At 57.6% G+C, this 23,559-nt stretch overlaps 8 protein-coding genes across 8 annotated transcripts; 5 read left to right on the top strand and 3 right to left on the bottom strand.

Moving 5' to 3' along the window:
• Window positions 1–598: 598 nt before the first annotated feature.
• On the bottom strand, window positions 599–1,138 carry BKCO1_3900013 (uncharacterized protein; the record flags this gene model as incomplete). The annotated part of the gene is made up of 1 exon (XM_020275319.1): window positions 599–1,138. The coding sequence occupies one exon, from the start codon at window positions 1,136–1,138 to the stop codon at window positions 599–601; it is 540 nt and encodes a 179-aa protein (XP_020128554.1).
• Window positions 1,139–2,376: 1,238 nt separating this feature from the next.
• BKCO1_3900012 (wd repeat protein) lies at window positions 2,377–3,541 on the top strand (the record flags this gene model as incomplete). The annotated part of the gene is made up of 3 exons (XM_020275318.1): window positions 2,377–2,386; window positions 2,492–3,346; window positions 3,405–3,541. The coding sequence occupies 3 exons, from the start codon at window positions 2,377–2,379 to the stop codon at window positions 3,539–3,541; spliced, it is 1,002 nt and encodes a 333-aa protein (XP_020128553.1).
• Window positions 3,542–4,174: 633 nt separating this feature from the next.
• BKCO1_3900011 (uncharacterized protein) lies at window positions 4,175–6,403 on the top strand (the record flags this gene model as incomplete). The annotated part of the gene is made up of 1 exon (XM_020275317.1): window positions 4,175–6,403. The coding sequence occupies one exon, from the start codon at window positions 4,175–4,177 to the stop codon at window positions 6,401–6,403; it is 2,229 nt and encodes a 742-aa protein (XP_020128552.1).
• A 637-nt stretch (window positions 6,404–7,040) lies between these two features.
• On the top strand, window positions 7,041–8,754 carry BKCO1_3900010 (high-affinity nicotinic acid transporter; the record flags this gene model as incomplete). Its single annotated transcript, XM_020275316.1, has 3 exons — window positions 7,041–7,471; window positions 7,532–8,370; window positions 8,519–8,754. 3 exons carry the CDS (start codon window positions 7,041–7,043, stop codon window positions 8,752–8,754), a joined length of 1,506 nt encoding a protein of 501 aa, XP_020128551.1.
• A 720-nt stretch (window positions 8,755–9,474) lies between these two features.
• BKCO1_390009 (dead box helicase) lies at window positions 9,475–13,224 on the bottom strand (the record flags this gene model as incomplete). The annotated part of the gene is made up of 1 exon (XM_020275403.1): window positions 9,475–13,224. The coding sequence occupies one exon, from the start codon at window positions 13,222–13,224 to the stop codon at window positions 9,475–9,477; it is 3,750 nt and encodes a 1,249-aa protein (XP_020128589.1).
• Window positions 13,225–14,388: 1,164 nt separating this feature from the next.
• BKCO1_390008 (transcription factor) lies at window positions 14,389–16,583 on the top strand (the record flags this gene model as incomplete). The annotated part of the gene is made up of 4 exons (XM_020275392.1): window positions 14,389–14,419; window positions 14,475–15,089; window positions 15,142–16,303; window positions 16,364–16,583. 4 exons carry the CDS (start codon window positions 14,389–14,391, stop codon window positions 16,581–16,583), a joined length of 2,028 nt encoding a protein of 675 aa, XP_020128603.1.
• Window positions 16,584–18,150: 1,567 nt separating this feature from the next.
• Window positions 18,151–19,569, top strand: BKCO1_390007 (btb poz-like protein; the record flags this gene model as incomplete). Its single annotated transcript, XM_020275381.1, has 3 exons — window positions 18,151–18,345; window positions 18,533–19,061; window positions 19,244–19,569. The coding sequence occupies 3 exons, from the start codon at window positions 18,151–18,153 to the stop codon at window positions 19,567–19,569; spliced, it is 1,050 nt and encodes a 349-aa protein (XP_020128600.1).
• A 2,376-nt stretch (window positions 19,570–21,945) lies between these two features.
• Window positions 21,946–22,542, bottom strand: BKCO1_390006 (cell wall protein; the record flags this gene model as incomplete). Its single annotated transcript, XM_020275370.1, has 2 exons — window positions 21,946–22,220; window positions 22,278–22,542. 2 exons carry the CDS (start codon window positions 22,540–22,542, stop codon window positions 21,946–21,948), a joined length of 540 nt encoding a protein of 179 aa, XP_020128599.1.
• Window positions 22,543–23,559: the final 1,017 nt, after the last annotated feature.

Raw genomic sequence — 23,559 nt, 5'->3', positions numbered from 1 at the left:
CAAAGACATAAACGACCTCCGACAAGGGTCTTTGATTTCGGGTGGATGTTAACCGTACCCACGGCACGGCGAGGCGGCGTTCCGGCCGTCAGTGCGTGCAACCCAGTAGCGAGCACAGCTGTTTCTGCCGAAAGGCCGGTAATGCATGTTGCCGGTGTTGGATCCATATCGTCGCTGTTGGCTCCGCAATCGCCGGGCAGCCATCCAGCCTGTCGACCAACGCAAGTCGATAATGATAGGCTGCGAGGGCCCGGCTCATGATACTCGTTCCCAAGGAGTCCGAGGGGCGCAGTAGCGAATCCGAGTTGACCATCGGGAGGTGATTGTGGTTTGAATGGTCAGGTCGAGTCTTCTCTTCATCCAGTACTCCTGCTCTTCCTAACCTTCGACCGCGTCGTCATCGCATGCGTGTTACACACCTGGAGTCCAGCCGCGAATCTCCTACCCCTCGGAAGCCGCCTAGAAGCATGCGACTTCCTCTTGGGCGAAAAACGCGGCGTGGCAAGATGCCGGCCAAACCTACCATAAAACCATCAGCATGCGTCCCTCAAAAAAACAGAGAAAAGAAAGAAGAAGCATCCGCACGCAACATCGCAACTCACCTCACAACATCCGCATCCACATCCACATCCACACGCATCCTCTTCGTCGCGCACCCATCCGCCCCCTCTCCCTCCCCACACCCTCTCTTCCTCTTCCCCCCACCTCCCACCACCACCACCCCCGCCTCATCCCCACTCGACGGCGGCGTCACCAACTCCCCCCGTCCCTTCTTCATCTTCCACCCGCCCTTCCCCCCACCACCACCAGCGGCGACCGCCACTACCCTCGGCATCGTCTGCACCCCCTCGCCGTCTTCTTCCTCCTCAGTCTCCGCCGTCGCCTCCCGCAGCTCCCGCATCGCAGCACTTAACCGGTCGTCGTACGCGGCGCGCACATCGTCGGGCGTGGTGCCGCGCGGCCACAGCAGATGGTGGTGGCAGCAGTCGTCGGAGGAGGAGAAAGAGGACGAGGAGGTGTGGTTGTCGTGGACGCCGTACTTTGCCGCGCGGCGGGCGTCGGCGGCGACGGTCGCCTCGAGCGCGGCGCGCAGGTGGTCCGCGTGCGAGCGGTCGGGGTCGAAGAAGGCTAGGTCCATGTGTATCGAAATGCAGGTTTGGTGTTTTGTCGCGCGTGGATGGGGGGTAGGAGGTAAGTGATGCGACCGGGACGGCGCGCGACCGGGCGATGAGGTGTTCAAGGGCGGCACCGGGCCTATTCTTGGCTTGGGCGAGGGCGTCTCACGTCAAAGCCGGGGTTTTGCCGCTGGGAAATTCGGATTGGGTGGTGATGTGACGGATGTGGTTAGCGTGGTGTTGAGCATGACGGTAGCCTTTTTCGTGCGCGTGGGTTCAACAACGGTTGCTGGGGTCGAGTCTGACGCTGTTATTATGAAGGGTAATTTTTCATCACTCGACGCGACTACAGGAGGAAGAATTTTAGCACATGGAAATAAATGGAGTGGCCGTGTTGTTCGAAGTAGGCGCAATCGCCTCGCCGCTGCCTGCGACTGGGACGAACGAGCAAAAAATACCACTGATGTTTGGTGCTACACAAGCGTAGGGAATAAAACATCCGCCAATACGAATTGCAAGGCGACGCAGACGGATTGAATTATTTCACCATTCGTAGTGGCTCCCGGCTTCTCGGCCAGGCATGGACCATTGCCATAGGCTTACACTTCGCGGTCATGTGCCACGACAGGCTGCTCGCTAAAGGTTTGCAATGTGTGATATGCGGAGCTACTGGTTCGGAACTTGCAGACAACAGGAGAGACGGTGCGCATGGCAACGCAGATGGTGTGGAATGGTGTGGGATGGCGCAGAGCGGCGTGTGACGGCGACAGGGCACGCAGGCGAGGTGAGAGGTGCGGTCTCAGGACAGACTCGGGCGAACAGTTTTTCCAGAATAGCGCTGTTGAGGGCAGGCGAATGGCGTGCCTGGGTCTGGTCTCCCGCGAATAACAAAGCCGCCGCCCAGCCTTAACGCGGGCGCTTCTGCTATCACCTCGCTCCTTCCTGCTCCGCGCCGCTGCACCCCGCGACAAGAGCAGAGCCCCCGCTGTCTCCCTTTCTCACGACGTGACGAGCTCCCACGAGTCTTCTTTTTTCTTTCCTTGGTCCCTCCCCGTCCCTTTGTACAATAGACGCCTTCCGAAAAAGCCCCACTAGCTCCCAGGGTCCGGATCTGCAAGAGCCCGACGGTGCTTTCGGCTTCTCGCGCCCACGTTTCACCCTCCTTCGCGCCTGCCTTTGAACTACAGCATCCTATGAGCAGCTCTGCCCGCCACAACAACCCGACCCTCACACCCGTCTCTCCTTGCCCCGAGCGCCCGCAATGGCTACCGGTACGTCCGTCGGTGCAGCCGAGCAGCGCTGGCACAGAGCTGCCTCGCAGCCCTCACGGCCTCACAGACGCGCGAGAGCTATATGCTGACCGCAACACGCTCCAGAAACCGTCAAAGTCGTCCCCTTGACGTGCCATGGCCACTCGCGGCCCATCACCCACATCAGCTTCTCGTCCGTCATTGACGATGACTACTTCCTCATTTCCGCCTGCAAGGACAACAACCCCATGCTGCGCAACGGCGTGACTGGCGACTGGATAGGCACCTTCCTGGGCCACAAGGGCGCCGTCTGGTCGGCGCGCATCTCGTCGGACGCCACCCTCGCCGCCACCGGCTCGGCAGACTTTTCGGCCAAGGTGTGGGATACCCAGACCGGCGAAGCCCTGCACACGCTCGAGCACGAGCACATTGTCCGCGCCGTCGCCTTCCCGAACCAGCCGCATCCCCAAATACTGGCCACGGGCACGGTCGGCAAGAGACTCCGCATCTTCGATCTTTCGAGGAGTACCAGCGCAGCTTCGTCGCCCACCGAGCCCAACGGCGTGTCGTCTGCGAGCTTCGAGATCGGCGCTGGAGTGCACCAGGGATCCATCAAGTCCATCGTCTGGGCAAACGACCCCAACATCATCATCACGGCGTCGGAGGACAAGAAGATACGGTGGTGGGACCTGCGGACGCAGTCGACAATCGGCGAGTACGCCGTTGACGGGACTTTTGGGAGCTGCGAGCTGGACAACATGGGGGCCGACGGCAGCCAGGGAGGCGGCATCCTGAGCGTCGCCGCGGGCAAGACGGCGTATTTTTTCGACGGAAGGCAGCCCGCAACGCTGATCAAGAGCGTGACGACAAAGTACGACTTGGCCAGCGTCGCGCTACACAGCGCGCAGGAGAAGTTCGTCGCGGGTAGCAGCAGCGACACGTGGGTGCATGTCTTCGACCTCAGCACCGGCGAGGAACTGGGTAAGCGCACATCACCTGAGCTCTGCCCTTGCATGCGCGCGCTAACGAGTCACACCAGAGATTGGCAAGGGTCACCATGGTCCGGTCTGGACGAGCATGTTCTCACCCGATGGAAAGCTGTATGCAACGGGCAGCGAGGACGGCACAATCAAGCTGTGGAAGTTCACAACCGGCCCTTACGGTCTCTGGAGGTAGCCCTAGAGCTGCGCAGCAATAGAGAAAATAGGCAATATGATACCCCTGCACACACACGTTGCAGACTGTGTGGCTGTCGACCGCTACCGTCCCGTCTACTTTCCGTCCAATGCGTCAGTATCAAGATGCCGCGTGCTTATCCCGTCTCCAACGCAGGGGATCCACGCTCCAGCTCGCGGCCGTCGTCACCCGCGTCATTCTTCTCCGTCGCAACTATCCTGGATCCCGGACTTAAAACCTGGACCCTGCCATCACGTGCTGAAAACTTGTCCTACCTTGCTCCATCTTCGCCCAGGTGACACTGCTTTTTGTCTTTATTTTCTTCATGAAGACCCGCAGCCCCGCCATTCAACACCGAAACCTCACCTCCCCCTCATTCCTACAGTCCTCCCTCTCTCTTCGCACGTTACACCCGACACACTTGTGCTTCGAACGGCCAAGCGCGTCGCAGCTATAGCACCGCGACTCACCGGTAAATTCCCAATTGATCGAGGCCGGACGTTGCTCGAGCCAGGGTCGGCCTCCACCCGCCGCCGACACGGTCGACGCTGCGAAACACGCACAAGGTTTCATCATCGACTACGCACACGCGCGCGCGCACGCGCAAGCCACAACAAACACGAGCTACCAGCCATGGGCCAAGCCCTCCCCAAGCAGCATTGGCACGATGCCGACAGCTTCTTCGTCGCGGCCCAGCTCCACGTGCTGCCGGACCAGCAAGATATTGCGCGAAAAGGCGACGACCACCATCCGCGACAACACCAACACCAACAGAAGCAGAACAGCCATCATCGCGATCGCCATGACGGCAGCCACCATCGCCACGACAGTCACAGCCACAGCCACAGCCAACCTCCCCCCAACGGCTTGAAGCTCACCACCACCACCACCACCGCACTCCAACCAGCCCCACCCCCCTCCATCCCCTCCTCAAAGTCCAAGTCATCGTCGTCGTTATCCTCCTCTTCTTCCTCCTCCCCAGCCCCCTCCCCCACCACATCATCATCATCCTCTGACGAGGCCTCCTCCGATGACGAAGCCGCTGACGACGCCGCTGACGACTCCCCCTCCGCCTCGCCCTCCTTGTCCTCCTCCGAGCAGGACCAGGACCAAGACCAAGACCACACCGCAATCCCTCCTCCTCCTCATCTCCATCCACGCCTCGACCCACCCACCAACGTCTCCGCCAACGCCAACGTCTCCGCCCCCGCCCCCGCCCCCGCCCGCACCCTCGCCGCGCAGCACTGGGTCGGCGTCGTGAGGGAGGCGCGCGGCTTCCAGCGCGTGTATGCGCGGGCGTTGGAGGCGTGGGTGGTGGGAGTGGCGGAAGGGAAGGGGGAGGCGGAGGCGGAGGTGGTGGAGGTGGAGGACGAGGAGGCGGCGGAGGATGAGGTGATGGGGAATGGTGGGAGGATGGGGAGAAGGGGAAGTGGTAGTAGTAGTAGTAGTGGTGGGAGTTGGGGTGGGAGTGATAGTGATAGTGGGAGTAGTAGTGGGAGTGGGAGTGGGAATTGGTCGACGAAGGTGGCAAGGAGAGCACGTGGACGCGGACGTGGACGCGGACGCGGACACGGGCATGGGAGGGTGGGGAGTGGTAGTGGCGGCGTGGTGGTGGATGCGGGAGGTGGCGGAGAGGGAGGGAATTGGGTGGCGCTGGATGTGATGGAGAGGAAAGGGAAGGGGATGGATGAGGGAGAAGACGAGGAGGACGAGGAGGAGGAAGAAGAAGAAGAAGAAGAAGAAGAAGAAGAAGAAGAAGAAGAAGAAGAAGAAGAAGAAGAAGAAGAAGAAGAAGAAGAAGAAGAAGAAGACAAAGCAGTGGAGCCTCTCAACGGCAGAGCTAATGCGATTGACGCGACAAAGGGCAACTGGCTGCTGCGCAGTACCGCCGCCACCCTCCATGATACGCGGACGAAGTGCCGAACAGATGTAAGCAGTTGGACAGCGGCGGACCTGGTCGATCTAGCGACGAGAGGCGGCCCGCTGCGGTGCTACCGGTGGCACAGCGACGGTGATGGGCGGGAGGGCAAGGAGAGGAGCAGGCGGCAGCTTACCGAAGACGCGGCGAAGCTGGGGTGGTGCGGGAGGTGGCTTGTGAGGAATTATTACCGGGGCTCGACAACAACCGCACCCGACACCAGCAGAGCGAGAGGAGACGAACAAGGGGAAGCGGCTCAAACGGAAAGAGAAGCCACGACCGTAATCGACGACGAAACGGGTCTCTGCAGCATCACCGTCCGCGTTCCGATGCACAACCGGCCTCGGGACGACACCTCTTCATCCTCTCACACAACTCTCGTAACCATCCCCCCCACGACCTTCCTCCTGATCAAACTCCTCACCATCCTCTACCCCTCCGGCGCCCCATGGTCATCCCCCCCATCCCCCACCGACCCCGACACCGACATCGACGCTCCACCCTCTACCAACCCCGCCACCGCCATCACAGCCGAAAAAGCCTCCCGCAACCGCCGCGTCTGGCTCGCCATGTGCCTCGGCTGGGCCTGGGCGCTGCAAGCCTATCTCGCCGCACACCCTCCTCCGCGCACAACAACGAACGGAAGTATAATCGACGGCAGCGATGCCAGCGACGGTGATAGCGACGATAATGGCGACGATCTAGATGCGGACGCATACTTGCTGGACAGGTCCGACGACGATGAAGGGCTCCTAGATGGCGACGGCGACGATGACAGCGATGGGCAGGAGGAGTGGGAGGGTATGAGCGAGGTGGGGATTGAGGATGCGGATGTGTTGGCGGCATTGGCGAGGGTGGGGTTGGGTGGTGGTACCGGTGGACAGCGGAGGCGGAGTTTGGTACCTAGTGATGGGGATGATGAGGATGAGATTGGGGGAGGGTGAATTATGGGATGAGTAATGGAGGGCGTGCTCGGATTGGGAAAGAGCACAATAAGGCAAGGGAAAGGAGAGTGAGTCAAAAGGTACGGTAAACTTGCGATTTTGACCGAGTTGACGGGCATTATGATTCAAAGGCCAGAAGATTATATTCTAGAGATAATGGAAGCGTGCTGCTTTCATACTACGGTTCCTGCTTCAAGGAGAAGTGGGTGCGTTTTGCCCATTTCAATGCCAGCGCGTTCCCACTCCATCTCTCGCTCTACACAGTACCGACAACACCTTGGCTGCAAACCGATTATTTGAGCGCCGACATTCCTTCAGCTCTGATCAAACAGCAGACGAGCTTTCACTCCACGCTGACTCATCGTCGTCTCGCTGTGTCTCATTCGATCCGTTCGTCTCCCCGAAGCGAATGTCTCAGACTTCTGTTTGCAGTCAATGCCACCCATTCTCAAAACTCGAGCTGAGAAGCTAGCCTTCTCCTCCACCCTTGTCCCCGCCATTTTTTTTCTTCAAGCTGTATCCCGACAGTATGGCGCCAAAGGTAGACCTTGTATCTGCTCTTCGCGATTCTCCCGACCCTCGGCAGGCCGATGCCGACACAGGCCAACGCCCGCGTCGGGAGACGCAACGCCGAAGAATGTCTGTCGCGGACCAAAAGCGAGAGGTTGACGAGCAAGCAACTGCCGCCGGCGTTTCCATGAGAAATTTCGCCCACCTGGACCAGAAGAAAATCCTCCGCAAGATGGACGTCCGCATCGTTCCCATCCTCGCTCTCCTCTACCTCATGTCCTTCCTCGACCGCTCCAATATCGCAAACGCCAAAGTGGAGGGCCTGAGCGAAAGCCTCAACATGTCCAGCGGCCAATACAACTGGACGCTGACCATCTTCTTCTTCTCCTACTGCGCCTTCGACCTTCCCAGCAACATCGTCCTCAAGAAGCTACGACCTAGCATATGGCTACCAATAACCGTACTCGCCTGGGGCATCGTAATGACGCTCATGGGTCTCGTGCAAAGTTACAAGGGCCTCCTCACAGCACGATTTTTCCTTGGGCTTACGGAAGCCGGGTATCTTTTCCCCTCACACACTTCGGCCTACACATGGGAAACTGACACAAAACCGCACAGACTCTACCCCGGAGCATCCTTCTACATAACGACATGGTACTGCCGCGGCGAAGCCCTCTGGCGCCAATCCCTCTTCTTCAGCGCCGCCAGCATCGCCGGCGCCTTCTCCGGCCTCCTCGCCTTCGCCATCGCCAAAATGGACGGCATCGGCGGCCTCGAAGTGTGGCGCTGGATCTTCATCCTCGAAGGCCTCGGCACCGTCCTCGTCGCCCTCCTCTCCTACTTCGTCATCTGGGACTACCCGCAAACCGCCACCTTCCTCACCGCCGAGGAGCGCGCCTTCGTCGTCCACCGCCTGAAGTACCAAATCTCGGACCTCAACACCGCCCCCGACCTCGACTCCTCCGGCCGCCTCGTCGTGCCGCAAAACGACGACGCCATCCGCTGGACGCACGTGCGCGCCGCCATCCTCGACTGGCAGATCTGGGTCAACATCGTCGTGTACTGGGGGATAGCGTGCCCGCTGTACGGCATCGCGCTGTTCCTGCCGACCATCATCCAGACGGAGATGGACGTGTCGCCGTCGACGGCGCAGCTGCTGACCATCCCCATCTACGTCTCGGCGGCGGCGAGCTCCGTGCTCTTCGCGTTCCTCAGCGACCGCCGCGGGCAGCGCTCGCCCTTCCTCCTCTTCTTCTTCCTCGCCATGGCCGTCGGCTTCGTGACGTGCGTGTCGTCGGCGCGCCCCGGCGTCGTCTACGCCGGCGTCTACATCGCCGCCTGCGCCATCTACCCGGCCTTCCTCGCAAACGTCACTTGGCTGAGCAACAACCTCGCGGGGACGTCCAAGCGCGCCGCCGGCATGGGCATCCAGATTGGCTTCGGCTCCTTGGGCGGTGGTAAGTCGTCTTCCCTTTCCTTTCGTTCCCTCTCCTCTCCTTAAACCCCCTTCCCCCTCTCCCCTCCCCCTCTCCCCCACCCCCTCCGCACACACGACCCGAACCCAAAAAAAACGACAGAAAGATTAAAAAAAAAAACCCCCCCCAGCAATCGCATCCAACTTCTACCGCGACCGCGACGCGCCGCGCTACGTGCTGGGCCACGCGCTCGAGCTGGGCTTCATCCTCGCGGGCGCCACGGCCGCCGCCGTGCTGATGCTCAGCTACTCGGTGCTCAACCGGCGCCGCCAGACGGCCGTCACGCGCGGCGCCCACTTCGACTACACGTCGCGCCAGCTGAGCGAGATGGGCGACCGGGCCGTCACGTTTCGGTATTTCTTGTGAGCGCACGGGGGAGGGAATGGTGGGACTGGGAGTACTGGGAGTACTGGGAGGGAAGAGAATGACAGCGATGATCAGTCAGAAAGGGGAAGGACAAAAAAAGGATGAGTCAGAGGGGAGAGGGGATGTGTGGGTGCATGCAGTGCATGGATTTCGGGTTCGTGTGGCTTAAATGGTCGTTGTTGTTGTTGTTGGAAGAAGGGAGGAACAAAGGACGGAGGAAGCGGGTTGTGGCTACTACATATGCTTGTCCCGTTGGTAATTGTGGATGGGCGTGGGGGTTTTCTCAAGATAATAGTAATGAGTAATACGGTAGGAACAGAGACAAGCATGGCCCCTCTGATGATTGAAATTCTTATTGTCCTCGCTGATAACTATGTTGCCTATGAAAAAGAATGACCGCAGTTGAAGTAAAGACTTTTTACCAAAGCAAAGCAAAACCCAGCAAATCCGAGCCCTTATTAAATTCACCGCTGATTATTAGTGCAGTGCCGATTGAACTGAAATTGTTGAACCAGTGGCTGAAGTTCGATCATGGAAAAAGTCAAAGAGAAAATAGGAAAGCAGTCCCTCCCGTAATGCCACTGTCCTAAGGGAGAAATCATAGGAGCCAGAACGGGCTGTCAGGAGATGGAACGTTGCCGAATCAATGCAGCGTTGTGTTACTGGCGTCGGCAGCGAACTCGCTCTTTGTGTAGATCAGTGGGTTCTTTAAGAAAAGACTTAGTCAAGGAGGCTCTGCTCCGAATTGGTCGGTGTCCTGCTGCTCGAAACAGGGTCGTAATCGTGCACCCATCGCTGGCGATGGGGGCCACGGCCAGTTGAGGGTGGGGTAGCACCACGCGTTCCAGAAGAATACTTAGCACCAGCCGTAGCCTGTAAAGCTGAAGGGGCGCTCCGATAGTCATCATTGAAGACGGAACGTTCCATCTCCTTTTCCAATAGGGCAGTGCGGCGCTGGTCCAAATGTTCCAGCCTTTCCTGGTACTGTTGGTTTGCTCGTTGTGCCAGTTCTGCATCGTGCTCCCTGACGTTCTGAGTGTAGGCTTGCCATGTTGAGTGGTCAGATCCATCACTGTTCGATTTGCGATGGGCGCCACAAAGTGGTGAAATCCGTACAGAGCCGGCCTGACGGAATGGCTGAGTAGTGGGTCCAGCACCAGGCGTTGGAGGACGCCTAGAGTGGGCAGCAGTGTCGTTCTTTCTCAGCGCAACCTGGCCAGTGTTAAGCGTAGGCCTCGCTCCCGGGCGGAGAATGGACCCGACTGCACGCACGCAGATTGTGCAACGGCATTCGTCAGCGCAAGATGCTGCACACATATGACCACAACCTAGGGTCCTTCGGCAACTCTGGTTGCAACTGACTGTCTCGTGCGGGAACGGGTGGCAGTGTAGAATGCAGTGATGACCGCAGGGAAGTTTTCCCTTGCACATCTCTTCGCAGCCGCCGTGCACAAGGCTCCAGTCATCGAGATCACCGATAAAAGTTTTGCGCCCATGCTTGACACAAGTCAGAGGCAGGTGATAGCCAACCCGCATGGCTTCCTCCTTGAGACTCTTCTTACCAGCTAGAACGGTGATGACCTCCGACCAGATCTTGCTCTCGGTGGCAAGAAGTTGGCCGTTGCCGAACATGTAGAAACCTCGTTTAGCGCGTGAAAGAGCAACGCAAACCCTATTCACGTTGCTCAAGAAGCCAACGCGGCCATTGATGTTGCTGCGGACCAGCGAGAGGAGGACAACTTCATTCTCTTCGCCCTGGTAGGAGTCAACGGTGACAACTCTAAGGTCGCGTCCGGTCCCTTGTAAGTTCGGATGGGACCTGAGTTTCTTTAGGATTAGCTTGCGTTGGCCGTTGTAGAAGGTCAGCACCGTTATGTTTCCGTAAGGCATGCCGTTCATAAAGAGATAGTTGTAGAATTGGGCAATCATGTCGGCCTCCATAGCGTTACACGAGGACATTTGGGTATCAACGGTCTCCGGCCACTCGTGAGTAAAGAAGAAAGTGTCGATGTCACCCATGCCAGGAACAGGAGCGCGGATGGCTGGGTCCTTGACTGAGGGATGGTCTTTGATGAGGTCTCCGTAGATGGGTCTGATAAGACGTCGGATCTGCGGAACCATGCGCCTCTGCCGGCGAAGAGTGTCGTACTCTACCTTGTTCCTTACAAGGCGCTCAAAGAGCGACACGTTAAGAAAGAAAGGGTCATCTTCATGGTCCGAGACATGGCAATGGGGCCGAAGTTGCTGATGGTCACCAACGAGGATGAGGTGCTCCAAGGAAGGGACGCAAGCTGCGGTCACCGGGGCCTCCAATGTCTCGGCAGCTTCCTCAATCAGGACGATCTTGGGTTCCAGAGACGACACCAGAGCGCGGTACTTGCTGAGCCCAGTGGTTGTCATACCGATAATCTTTTGCTTCCTCAGTACCATATGGTCAAGTTCCCATCGACCAACGGCACGCTGTACGACAGCCTCCTGGTATTCTTTCGCAACCTCACGGAATGCTTTCAAGATCAGTTCTTTCGCCTGGTTCCTCAGATAATTGTACACCACGCCCCTCAGCTTGTCCTTGATCTTGTACATGTTGTCGGTCTTCGAGAGTAGTCGTCGAACGTCCTCATCCGTGACGCTCGTGGACGTAGAATGTTTGCCGACAAGGTTCTCTGACAGGTTTATTATACCGCCTGGTAGTGTTTCGTAGTCTTCATCGTCTTTGACCATGTTCTCGGCTTCGATTTCCTTGAGTTGCTCGAATTCGAGATCGACCTCTTCATACTCAAACGCGAAATCGTCTGGAGGGATGCCCCTCTCAACAAACTCATAGTGCTTGCCGATCCAGTCAGCGATTCGATCCTCAGAATGATCTTCCTGTTGGGCGCCATGGGATTCCCAGCGAGTATCACCACGCTCAAACGACTCGAATTGCTTTTCAGTGATAATTTTGAGCTGGTGGAGGAGATTGTGGGAGAAGAACGCACTCCTGACTTGTAGAGGAGAGAGAAGCGTACGCATCTGCCTCTCAATGTTCTTTAGGCGGAAGATCGCCGGGCTCATCGCACCACCGGCGATGGACGGTGGCCTGTCAACCTGCTTGAGCTCAAAGAGTGTGCGCTTCTTGATCTCTTCATCGCGAGAGCGACCGCCTAAGCGCACGAAGCTAGGCTCAAAGGCTGCAACATGACGCAAAAGCTGATCCAGAGCGTGGTTGGTCTGGCAAGCGACAATGATGGGTGCGTCGAAACCTTGCTCCATGTTGTTCAGTAAGGCTTTTAGAGCAACCACGGACACGTGAGTCTTGCCAGTTCCAGGGGGTCCTTGAATGATGGCGCATTTCTTCGTGATCATGCGCTGTAGGGCAAGGACTTGAGTCTTGTCCAGCTCTGTCTTCAGATAGTCCGGCCACGGCTGAAGGACATTCATGCTTGTTTCGCCCTCGAATACTGGAGTAAGATCAAGGTGTGGGTTCCTTTCGATGTAGTCCGGGGCATCGACAGCTGTCTCGAGGTTGATGAGATGCTCCGATAAAGGAAACGGTTCTCTCATCAACTTCTGTAGCGCACGGAGCGTGTGTCGTGTACCTTCAAAGTAGCTGCTGCGCTCTTCGACCATCATCCAGCATTGGCCAGGATCAATCTCAACTTCCTCGGGGCGTGGGAAGAAGATGTCGATTTCAGGCGGGTCTTGCACCAGGTTGGCCAACGGCCTGGCAGCGATGACCGCCACGGTACATTTAGAACGGAAGTTGTCACTCTCCGGTGTCAGTGCAATGAGTGAGCCTGTAAGCAGCCGCTTAGATTGCTCCCAGTGGATTCGTTTACCAGCGCGGGCAAGAGAGAATTGGACGCGGGCGGCAAGTCCACGAGGAGAGAAGGTAAAACCGACTATGTGGACATTATTATAAATGCCCACAGTACTGCCATACTCGTCTTCTTTTCCCCACGACTTCGTGCGGATCCGGCCGACCGTCTCGCGTAAGGGCCGGACCGTGTCCTCTCTCAAGAGCTCAAACAGACTCTCGAGATACCGTTCCTTCGATGCCCAGGGGCCGTCGATGTTGTTTGGCAGAATTGACACCGTGTCACTCAGAAAATCCTCTGTATCAAGGATTTCCTCAGTGGTCGGTACCTCTGGCCGAGATAACCATGACTCAGTGGCCACGGGAAGATTTGCTTCGGACACATACTGGCGGATGGTATGAGGCACGGTAACCGAAGGTTCAACGGAGGATCTGGCGAATGAAGTTCCATGTTGTGAACGACCAGCGATGTTTATGCGTGAAAACTTCTCGTGGAGGTGTGGGTTCACCTCATCTTCGGCATCCATTGCGGCGAACTGGTATGAATCGGCAGCAGAGCGCGGCGCTCTTGTCGTGGAGGGAGCCATCGTCAACTCAGGCGGAGTTGCGGTAGCGGCAGGCTCAGGCGGCGGGCCCGCCACGAAGCTCTTGAACTGAGGTTTGGCTCGCGCCATAGCGATAGCGAGCGCAAGTAGACTGTAGGACTGCGATGCCTGTTAGGGACAGCTGCTTCAGCGAGACGAGCAGCTGCTGGTACTGCGTCGCAGGCGAGCGATGGCAACAAGCACCTAGCTGCAGGATGTACCAGGTGTTTTCTGTGCGGACGCAGTTGCAAAGCGGGGTGTAGAGATGTTGGGTGAGGAAAGCCGAGCGGCGGACGCAGAATGGTTGTTGCGGCGCACCGCTGGAAACGGCAACCGCGACGGCCACCTAACTATAGGTAACAGCCGGTGCTCGCAGGGCTCATCAGTGCTCACCGGTGTTCTTTCTTGATGGTGATCAGCCTCACCCCGTGATGTGAATGAAGACTAGTCTTCCAGCGTGATGCTAAGGGCACGGAATCGATTCCGAAGAAACAAACACAGAAACAAGTGTAGTAAGTCAACAGCAAAGATACCCACTGGGTTCGACTAAAGGCAACTTTGTAGCGATAGCGCCGCAGGAAGGAGCAGACGTAGACGAAGGGTCGACGTAATATAGGAAGCTACAGAACAATGCTCGGATGATCATTGCTCAGGCTTGATTGCTCAGAGCCCCTGTTCAATCGGCTGCTCTTGTAGGACAGAGATGCTTGAATTCCGGTTTGGCATCAACGCGCCTACCGGGAAGCTGCGGCAGCTGCGACGCAGCCTTCCAGTTGGGAGCCCGCGCATCGGCGCCCGGCGGCCGTCGCTTGTGGGACCTGCCATCACGATGACTTGTAGAGCGATACGCGTCTTGTTTGGGGGGCTGCGGCTTTTCGCGCCGCGCGCCATGACGGTTGTCGTCTGTGAGGGCAGAGGTGTCGTCGGCGGAGGATCGACAGCGACGGGGTCCTGGGCCAGGGCGAGGCTTGAGAGTGAGGGTTCACCGCCCGCGCCGTGGATCTGCCGATGGAAACGCGTGCAACGTCGACCTCGTGCTTGTACTGCTCCACTGACAACCATCCGCCAAAGCGCTATCGTGTGCCTGCTTCTGCCAGAGTCCTTCCAAGTGCCGCCCGAGCTCCCGGTTTCCTACCTGCTGCCGTGTTTGTTTGGGCGCATCCATCCAGCTTCCACCCCGCGAGCAAACCGACCATCCCCGCAGCCACCCGCAACCCGCGACTCGCAAGATACACTGCGTAAAGCGCGCCCAACATGGTGAGCTTTGAGGACGACGACGAGAATGGTGCTTGCCCTCCGTCCGCCCCTGTGACGTCACGTAGTCTCTAACCCAGGCCCAGAATCCAGCTCCGAGAACGAGGTTGACGAGACCATGGACGACATTGACGAGGGCGACGCCGACGCCGATGCTGATGCCGACGCCGATGCCGACGCAGATGGCGACGACGATGCAGAAGGGGACAATGACGACGACGACGGGGACAACGACGAGGAGGACGAGGACCAGGATGATACCCCGGACTCCCCCTCGCGCTCCCAGCGGCCGAGTGCGCCGGACGGGTCGCAAATGCAGAACGGCACCGGTCCAGATGCAGCCCCGTCGCGACAAGACCAAGCCATGCGCCTTGCTTCTGCGTCCCCGCGTCGTTCCGTCACCCCGAACGGAACCCTCCCCCTGCGCCCCACAGTGCGCCCAGAAGCTCTCACGGCCAGCTCTTACGACATAGTTCCTACCATCGCGGCTCCTCACAGCACGTCCATCAACACCATTACCGCGACCCCAGACATGCGCTGGGTGTTCAGCGGAGGTGCGGACGGATATATAAGAAAATTCAACTGGGTGGATACTGCCAACGCCAAACTGATGTTGACCGTGGCGCAACGGCACCCTTTCGTGGACAGCGTCACGAAAGCCGGCGTTTTGCTAAGTTACTGGGAGAATGAGGAAACCTCGGGTCAGTGAAACATAGCCCGCCACACGCCCGGAAGAATCTAACGAACCAAAAGACAGGACCCCTCCTTCCACAAACGATGACAGTTTATCTCTCTCACCCGTGTATTCTTTAGCTGTGCACCACCAAGCTCTTTGGCTTCTTTCAGGCACTGAATCCGGTGCGATTAACCTTCAGACCGTTCGGCACCAAGAAGGTCATCGCATCACGTCTCTTCGAAAGCATACGTCCGCTGTCTCAGTTTTGAGTCTTGCGCAAGACGAGAAATCGGTCTTGTCTGGCAGTTGGGATAAGACCATTAATGATTGGGACCTCAACGTTGGCCAGGTTCGTCGGCGATTTGAAACCAGTGGAGGGCAAATTTCCGCGATTGAGCAGCGCCCCTTATCGACCCTGCCTGTACCAGAAGAGGCAGGCCCACCGCTTTACTCCAATGGAACCTTCAGCTCTAACAACGACGCAAAGCCACTCACCAACGGCGTTCTAACAAATGGTGTGCCAGCAGCAGGCCAGGATGAAGATGCACCTGGAGCCGAAGACGACTCTTTATTTGGCGACAATGATAACGACTCTTTATTTGGTGGAAATGGTGACACCAACGCAAATCCATCGGGCGCTGCATTTGGCGACGATGAAGATGATGAGTTCTCAAGAGCCATTGCAAATGAGATTCGACACGCCGAAGAGCAGGATGCGCAGGGTGACATCGACATGACGGACGTCGGTGGCCCTGTCCAGGCCCTCGATTTGTTGCAGGGCAGCGAGAACGGTGCTCCTGCGGCTGCGTCTGCCGAACCAAATGCGAATGCCCCAGGCATTACAACAACACAGCCTGATGTCACAATGAACGGTCTCCCGCACGCCGAAGAAGGCGCCGATGCTGGAGCCTCCGTCTCGAACACCTTCTCTTCGCAAGACGACACAATCCCTTCTTCCGAAACCACATTCCTGGACGCGTCCATAGACGGCACGTTGCGCATCTGGGACCGAAGACAGCCAAACCCGATAGCACGGATACGCGGCACTCCGCCATGGTGCATGAACGCCTGCTGGTCACCAGACGGCAACTACATTTATGCTGGACGCCGCAATGGCACTGTTGACGAATATAGCCTACACAAGAGCTTGCGGGAACCCTCTCGCACATTCCGGTTCCCCTCTGTCAGTGGTGCGGTCAGTGCGGTCAGGGCCATGCCCAACGGAAAACACCTCGTCTGGTAAGTTCACGTACTCAGTCCAGACACTGAAGAAGCAGTTGTGCTGACCTGCTTATCCAGCGCTTCGTATGATATTCTCCGTTTGTATGACCTCAAGGAACAAGAAGGCACCAAGCACGCGGCGGTTCCGTACACCATTGTACCCGGACACAGAACCGGAGTCATCTCGCAACTCTACCTCGACCCCACTTGCACTTTTATGATCTCGACGGGAGGCAACAGAGGCTGGGAAGGCAACTCCACGGAAGTCTTGTTGGGATATGAAGTCCACTTCGTTTAGGGAGTTGTGCGGGATAAAGTATTTATGGTGCAAGATAAAGCCCGTCGGAACGGACTTGGGCATTTTTGGGAACGGAATGGTTATACCCAGGCTTTGATATACGCAGGCGTTGGATGCGGCACCTACAAATGGGGTTTTGTATCGAAAGAATTACATAGCGAATACTTCGACTTTGGTGTCTACGTTGTACGCGTGCTGGAACTGGGTCGTGTCATGTCGTCGAAATCCGCGGGCTTTCTCGACCTTTGTAGCATGAGTGACGGATGTGGGCGGCTGGAGCTTCAGTCTGTCTGGCCTTGTCACCTCCAGACACTGCAGATACTGGACGTCGAGTGAGGACATGGAAGATTGAAGCCACCTGCGCCCAACAGAAGATTCAAGAGTCACTTCTACGGTCGCGCTCCCAGGTTCAACCATCTACGTGAGTTTGTTGCAGTAGCTGTGTGAGACAGATGCGGGTGGGCTCAATTCAGTTGCAGGAAGAATGACATCCTGCTCATAGTGACGGTAGAACACTTACTCGGCAAGAGAGTAATGCGAAGAAATTAGTGTGGTTTCACATGCCTCCTCATGAAAAAGATTACGTTGATGTGAAATCGACAACCTGTCCCTTCCTGAGGATTATAAGGTGCCGTATTCCTATAGGTGTCAGTAGAACCATGACTTCGCAGGTGAGATGACGGTATGATAAGTGCTCGCTGCCAAAGGAAGATGACTGAGATGCCTTGGCGACACTACAGTCTAGATAAAGCATGTGTTTAACTTATGTAGATCTTAGAATCATCAGTGTGATCGCGTTTAAAAAGACTAAGGCTCGCATTCGGATATCTATTCCAGGCGGCGGGTGTGCAAAAAAGCAAAACTGAAGCTGATGCAACCCGGGATTGAACCCTGGGCTGCAACACCACACGGCCGGACCAAGTACGCCATCTGGACGAACTTGGCACAGAGCTACATGGGCAAGGCCCCGAAGGACTCCCTAAGCTGGCCGTGCGGCACCGGTAAACCGGACCGCTACAGAAAGGTGACACGGGGGACCACCACCTTTTTTCGGTATCCATGACGCTCTAATCCCCGAGCGTTGCCTAGGAGTCGTGGGCTGGTAAACCAGTTAGCCACGTAACCTTTATCGGCTGGATGGGAGAAAAAGTGGCGGATTTAACCTATATACCCCCGCTAAAATATCTCAGTGTTGGTGCCATGCTCACCCAGATCTCCGCTCACCGCGTAAAACAGGCTCTGCCAGGCGCTCAACCTAGAATCTCACAGGGATTCTGGCCCTCAAGGGCCGTGCCGATGGCTTGGAGACAATCTTCAACTATCCACATTCTCTGCGAGAGTGAGAAGACTTAAACCCTCCGTAACCTGATATGCGCCGGTAGACACGCCAGTGACCGCACCAACCGAGGAGATATTCAGCCAGCCTGTCACTGTTTTCACAAAAATGGTTAGCACATGTCACTGAGGGCTTCGCGCTTTAAGAGTCTGCCCCATGCCCTTCCCTTACCTTTCTTCTGCCTCTCTCCTCCAACTCCGCTTCTTAACCAACCACCACCACAACTTCACCATGGCGACCTGCAGGAGCAAGAAACCGCCGTTCATCAACCAGGTGTCAGGTCACTTTGCGAACAACGAGCTCTACTCCGACATCACTCTCCGCTTCAGTGACGGCACCGAGCTGTCGGCGCACCGCGTCGTCCTCGCCAGCCAGTCCGGCTGGTTTGCGCAGCAACTTCTGGATATCGAAGACCAGATGAATAAGGTATGCCCCGTCTATTATCCATTGCACACGCATACGCACACACGCACCCGACCCGTCACCCGCCGGATCCAAAAAACCGCCGCCCGCTGGCTCCCTCCCCACCGCACAACCTCACTCCGCCCACCCACCACGATCCTCGCCACCCAGCCCAGCCCACCGTCGCTAACCCCGCCGACCCTTCCCCCAGGATCCCTCCGCTGCGACCGCGACCGCGACCGCGACCGCTTCCGCGTCTACCCCGCCCACCGACCCTCCCGCCTCATCCTCATCCGCGGCCCGACCCGGCCTAATGATCACGCTCGACCTCCCAACCGACCACTCGCACCCCTCGCTCCTCTGCGCCCTCATAACCTACATGTACACGCGCGTCTACCCCTCCCTCATCCCACCGACCGACCCCACCGAGCCAAAAGCCTACACCGCGCTGCGGCACCTGCGGCTCTACATGCTGGCGACGGAGTACCGCATCCCGGCGGCGCAGGCGGCGGCGGCGCGCCGCGTCAAAGACTACCTCGACGAGCTGTTCCGCATCCAGGCGGACCTGCTGACGGATTTCGTGCCGTTTTTGTTCGGGGACGCGCTGGCGCCGCGGCGGTTCGAGAGGGACGAGCATGGGTTGAGGGGGTGGGTGGCGGAGAGGGTGGTGGAGGCGGGGTTGGATAGGGTCGAGGCGTGTGAGGTGGGGAGGTTGGTGAGGGAGTGGCCTGGGTTTGGGGGTGAGTACTGGTTGATTGCTCTTGTCTTTGTCGCTGTTCGTCTGTTTGTCTTGCCTTGATTGCCTTGCTTCTTTCTTACTTTCCTTCCTTCCTTCCTTCCTCCCTTGCTTTCTTTCTTTCTTTATGTGGTGGTGGTGTTTGAAGTGATGTGTGCTGCTGATTCGTGGGTGTGGATGTGTTAGTCGAGTACCTTACTGCTTTCTGGAACCGCCGCAAGAAGCAGATCGAGGAGGAGACGCTGCAGGGATTCTTCTGCCCGAGCTGCGATTGCAGTATGGAGATTGTGATTACGGGCGTGAAGGAGCGCGGGGCGCGCAAGAGCTCGGCGATCTCGGTTGTGCGTAGTAGCGATGGCGGTGGCGGAGGTGGTGGCACGGCGGTCGGCGCCTTCGACAAGATTGAGGGAGGTGGAGGCGAGAGTGGTGGTGGTGGTGCAGATGGTGGTGGCAACCTTATCAAGATGTGCCCGAACTGTCAGGGACCGCTGGAGAAGCAGGCCATTAAATGAGGGAAGGCATATGGAGACATTGGGGAGTTCTTTTCCACTGATATGCGGGATGGTGGTTTGTTGAGCCGGGGAACACTGTTTCTGGCTCAAATCGGGGCTCTGGTAGTGGTGTAGCGGAGTCAGTCGAATCTGGACGCTTCGGGAGAAAAGCTCCAAGCAATCTCACAATTCTTCAGTTCCCGCGGTCATGGATTCTTGAATTGAAAGTGGTGAGATCGACTTCATGATGGAAAGCACTTCGACAATACGGAACGACTACATCTCTTACTGATGCTGCTTTAGAACATTCTATATTGGCGTTCATCATCATCATTGGATCTCCTCGAGTTCAACTGGGTGTGGCTGAGATGGTCAAGTACGGAACCAAGTCTACGTTGTTGGCGATTGGTGTAGCCGTAACCAGTGCGACGAAGTCGCACTTCAGCAAGCGATGTACCCTGAGCTTTAGCACGTACTAAAGGCGGAGAAAGACAACACGCGGAAGATATGCTTTCTCTCTCTGGCCACGTGATAATTCCTGCTGTTCAGGCTGTGACCAAGTGAACCTAATTGAGATTAGAGGAAGACATATCAAGAATGATCTTACTGCTCGGTTTTGCAAGGGCCAGAGAGCGGAAAGCCAGCTGCTTCTTGCCCCAGTGCGGCGAGTTCCTCGCCTGACGTCGACGTTCGTGTAGTAACGCAGCCTTGCATCGCCATGACGTCGACTCTCACACTCGTATTTCGAGCTCAAGATCAGCGCTCGATATATTTCGCATGGGCGATGAAACCTCCGGTCCTGGCGCGGAGATCGGGAACACCTCCCGCCCCCGGCCGCTGCGGGCTCGCTGGAAACCTCCGCGCTGCCCATCACATTTTCCGTATTTCGCGACTCGATAAATACACAGCCAATCAAAATGCTTCAGGCCAGCCGCACCTAATATGAACAACCCCCCCTCAAGGCCTCCAGCTCCGATCCCGGAACACGCACAGATCCAGCATCGTCAACATCGAGAAACGTCGGTTCCGGGGGTTAAATTCCATCCAGCCCAGCCTCATTCAACCTAGTCAACGCCTCGCCTCGCCCTCAAGCTGGTAGGTAGGTATGTCGTCAGTACCATTATTAATTTTTTAGCGCCCAACGAACTTCTATAGATAGAATTTTTATTTTCTTGTCCCGACAACGTGACATCGTCCCCGCCACTCGTACCCATCGTTCCAATCGCGCCTTTTTTTCTCCCTTTCCCACCGCCACCCGCGTCCGACCGGCCGGGGCCCAAGCCCGTTGCGGCGTCTTCCACGCCCGCTAAACCGTACGCGTCGCTGGTCTCCCCACTTATTATTCTGGGGCTGCCCAGCCCGTCGGCTGATCAACCGCCACCCCTAAAGTCAAGTCCGACGTGGTGTTGTTGATGCAACGCTTGGTGGATGGTTCCAAGCGACGTTAGGGAAAAGAAAGCAGTGCGTTCAGGAAAGGGCGGGTTGTTGCGCGCCGGCGTGGAATTTAATTCTTTCCATGAACTACAAGTTTGATCCCCGATCGAAGCTGCGCAGCTGTTCGATGGATCGGATTTGTGGAAGCTGTGCCTCAGCTCAGCCGGGGAGTTTCTGCGAATGCATGGTGGTGGTCAAACAGCGTTCTCGGACGTAACTAGTCCTTCGGCTTTTCTTTCTTCGGGGATGTTAAGGCGCAGGTGCCGTGCCTCCACGGGCGAAGATGGACATGTTTTTGCAGCATGGCGATGCTTGCATGAACACTGCGGGCCGCCTGCGGTTCGAGCAGCATAAACGCGGAGCCGAATGGGTTCGTTCTCCAGCGGACATATCAGTCTCAAAATGACGATCATAACAGGACGCTTCAGCACCGTGGCTCCGTAACGACGCGGATGGCCTGATGGTCGAATACAATAATGGAAACACTGTTGTGCTGTAAGTAGTCGAATAGCATAGCGTAATATCTTTCATCCCGCGTGGGTCAACAGCGGCTATGAACCTTCCAGAATGCGAGGCAGGTGGATCCGACACACGTTCTCCTACTAATGAGCACGGTCCAAGAGGCGGTGACGAGGATGATATGTTAGGAACGATAAAGTTTTAAGTTTAATGATGAAGGGTACATTCGGCCGTGGATCGCCAAGGCATCTTGTTATGCATGAAACAGGATCAGATCATCAACAGCACCGAGGCGCGCATGTCACTCAATTGTAGGAATGGCCGGAGAATTTGAATGGATCGAAGCGAGTTGCTTCGATGCCCATTATCGATTACTTCATGAGCGTGGTTGCCATGAGCTAATTGATACCCGATGCGATGCTATTTATATTTACATGAAATTTTTCCACAAAATGCGATGCGATGCGATGCGATGCTAAAAGACAAAGTGCTGCCACGAGCCGCTTACTGGCCCTGCTGGGAGTAAGAGCAGCCAACGGGCGAGTCGGTGTACTGAGCACTGAAGCCGAAGGAGACGCAGTCCTCGGAGAACTGCTGCTGCCAGATGCCGTAGCTGCCGTCGGTGCTGGGGCAGGCGTAGAAGGCGTCGGAGCCGTCGAAGGTGAGGTAGCCGCTCTCGCTGACAGCGAAGCCAGTGCGCTCGCTGTTCTTGGGAGTGGGCTGAGCACCGGTGGTGTAGCCGATGTTGCCACGGCCCATGCCGGAGCGGTCAACGTAGACTAGGGAGGACAATTAGTGTTTGTTCGTTCGCATCTTGAAATCTGCTCAAAACTTACGCTGCTGGGGAGTAGCGCTGGTGGAGTAGAGGTAGGCAGCGCCGTCCTGGATGTAGAAGGTGGCGAAGTCGGTGCCCTGCTTGTCGCAGGAAGCGTCCTGGGCGTGGTTGAGCCAGAGGCTGTTCTTGGAGGCAGAGACACCAGCGTTCTGGATGTCAGAGCCGGAGTGGATGGCGAGACCACCAAAGTACTTGTTGGTGGCAGCGGGGGCAGCGGAGGCAGCGCCAGCGGCGGCGAGGAAAGCGACGGCGGTCTTGGTGAACATATTTGCGGTTGTTGGAAGATTGATGAACGGAAAGGTTCGAAGGTTGTAAAGTGGATTGGAGTGTTGGAAGTGGTGAGAGCTGGTTGTTGGATGCTGTTTCTCGATGGCTTGTCCATTGGTATTTATGTGCGTCCTTCTAGAAGCAGTCCCTCACCCGCCCCTATCCCCGTGACGTTCAATACGAGGTGTGCTTGGCGACATCGTCATAGCTTCCAGGTAGTGTCGGCAGAACACAGTCGCGGTTCGTATCAAGCATCGAGTTAAGTGCGGTTTTAGGTAACGCTGCAGGCGCGGACGGCGCGCGCCCAGGTGCCAGCGTCGTATAGGGCGGAGAAGCGTGGTCTGGCGTGCAGCGTTGTCGACCGACGCAACCCTGGGACCCCAGAGTGATCGGTCGAGCCACAGGCGGCCTGCTCCACACTTGCGGCTCGGTGGCACCGCGCACCGCGCACGGCCCCGGGCGTCTAAATATGGTTTCCAGTTGAGGTGCTGGCCGTGGCCTGCTGGCCGCGCTCAGGGGAGCCGAGCATGGACTGCGGCCGGTGCGTGGTGCGCGCCTGATGGTCCTGCGGTGGCCCAACAAGCCGGCTGCTCGGCGCACTGCTTGCCGGTTGCCGCCGTCTGCGGTCGCGAGATGCCGCGATGGGTGGTGTGTGTCCAGGTGGCACAACACGGATGCAGGGCGGGGGCGGCAACGTGGGTGCGTGGGTGGCGTTCTCGAGCGACGCTCGCCAGGCTGGCTGGCAGCGGCAGCGGAAGGCTGGGCTGGGGCCATGGGCGGAGCGAAACAGTCGCGCCGTAGGGCGGCCTTGGCCTTGGCCGGTGCGCTGCGCCCGGACGATCCGCGCGCATGAATCGCCGCGGCCGCCGACGTGCAGCTTCACGTCTGCCCGCCCGTCGCTTGACCCTCCGACACCACCGCCCTGCTACCGAGCTCGCTGCAACCCTACCGCCCGACTGCACCGCCGCCTAGCTGCTCGCCTTGCCCCGGCCGTTCCCAGCGGCTTCCTCCCGATC

The sequence above is a fragment of the Diplodia corticola genome (assembly GCF_001883845.1).
Source record: "Diplodia corticola strain CBS 112549 chromosome Unknown scaffold39, whole genome shotgun sequence".
In the NCBI taxonomy this organism is placed as follows: domain Eukaryota; kingdom Fungi; phylum Ascomycota; class Dothideomycetes; order Botryosphaeriales; family Botryosphaeriaceae; genus Diplodia; species Diplodia corticola.
This window is presented reverse-complemented; position numbering and strand designations above follow the sequence as displayed.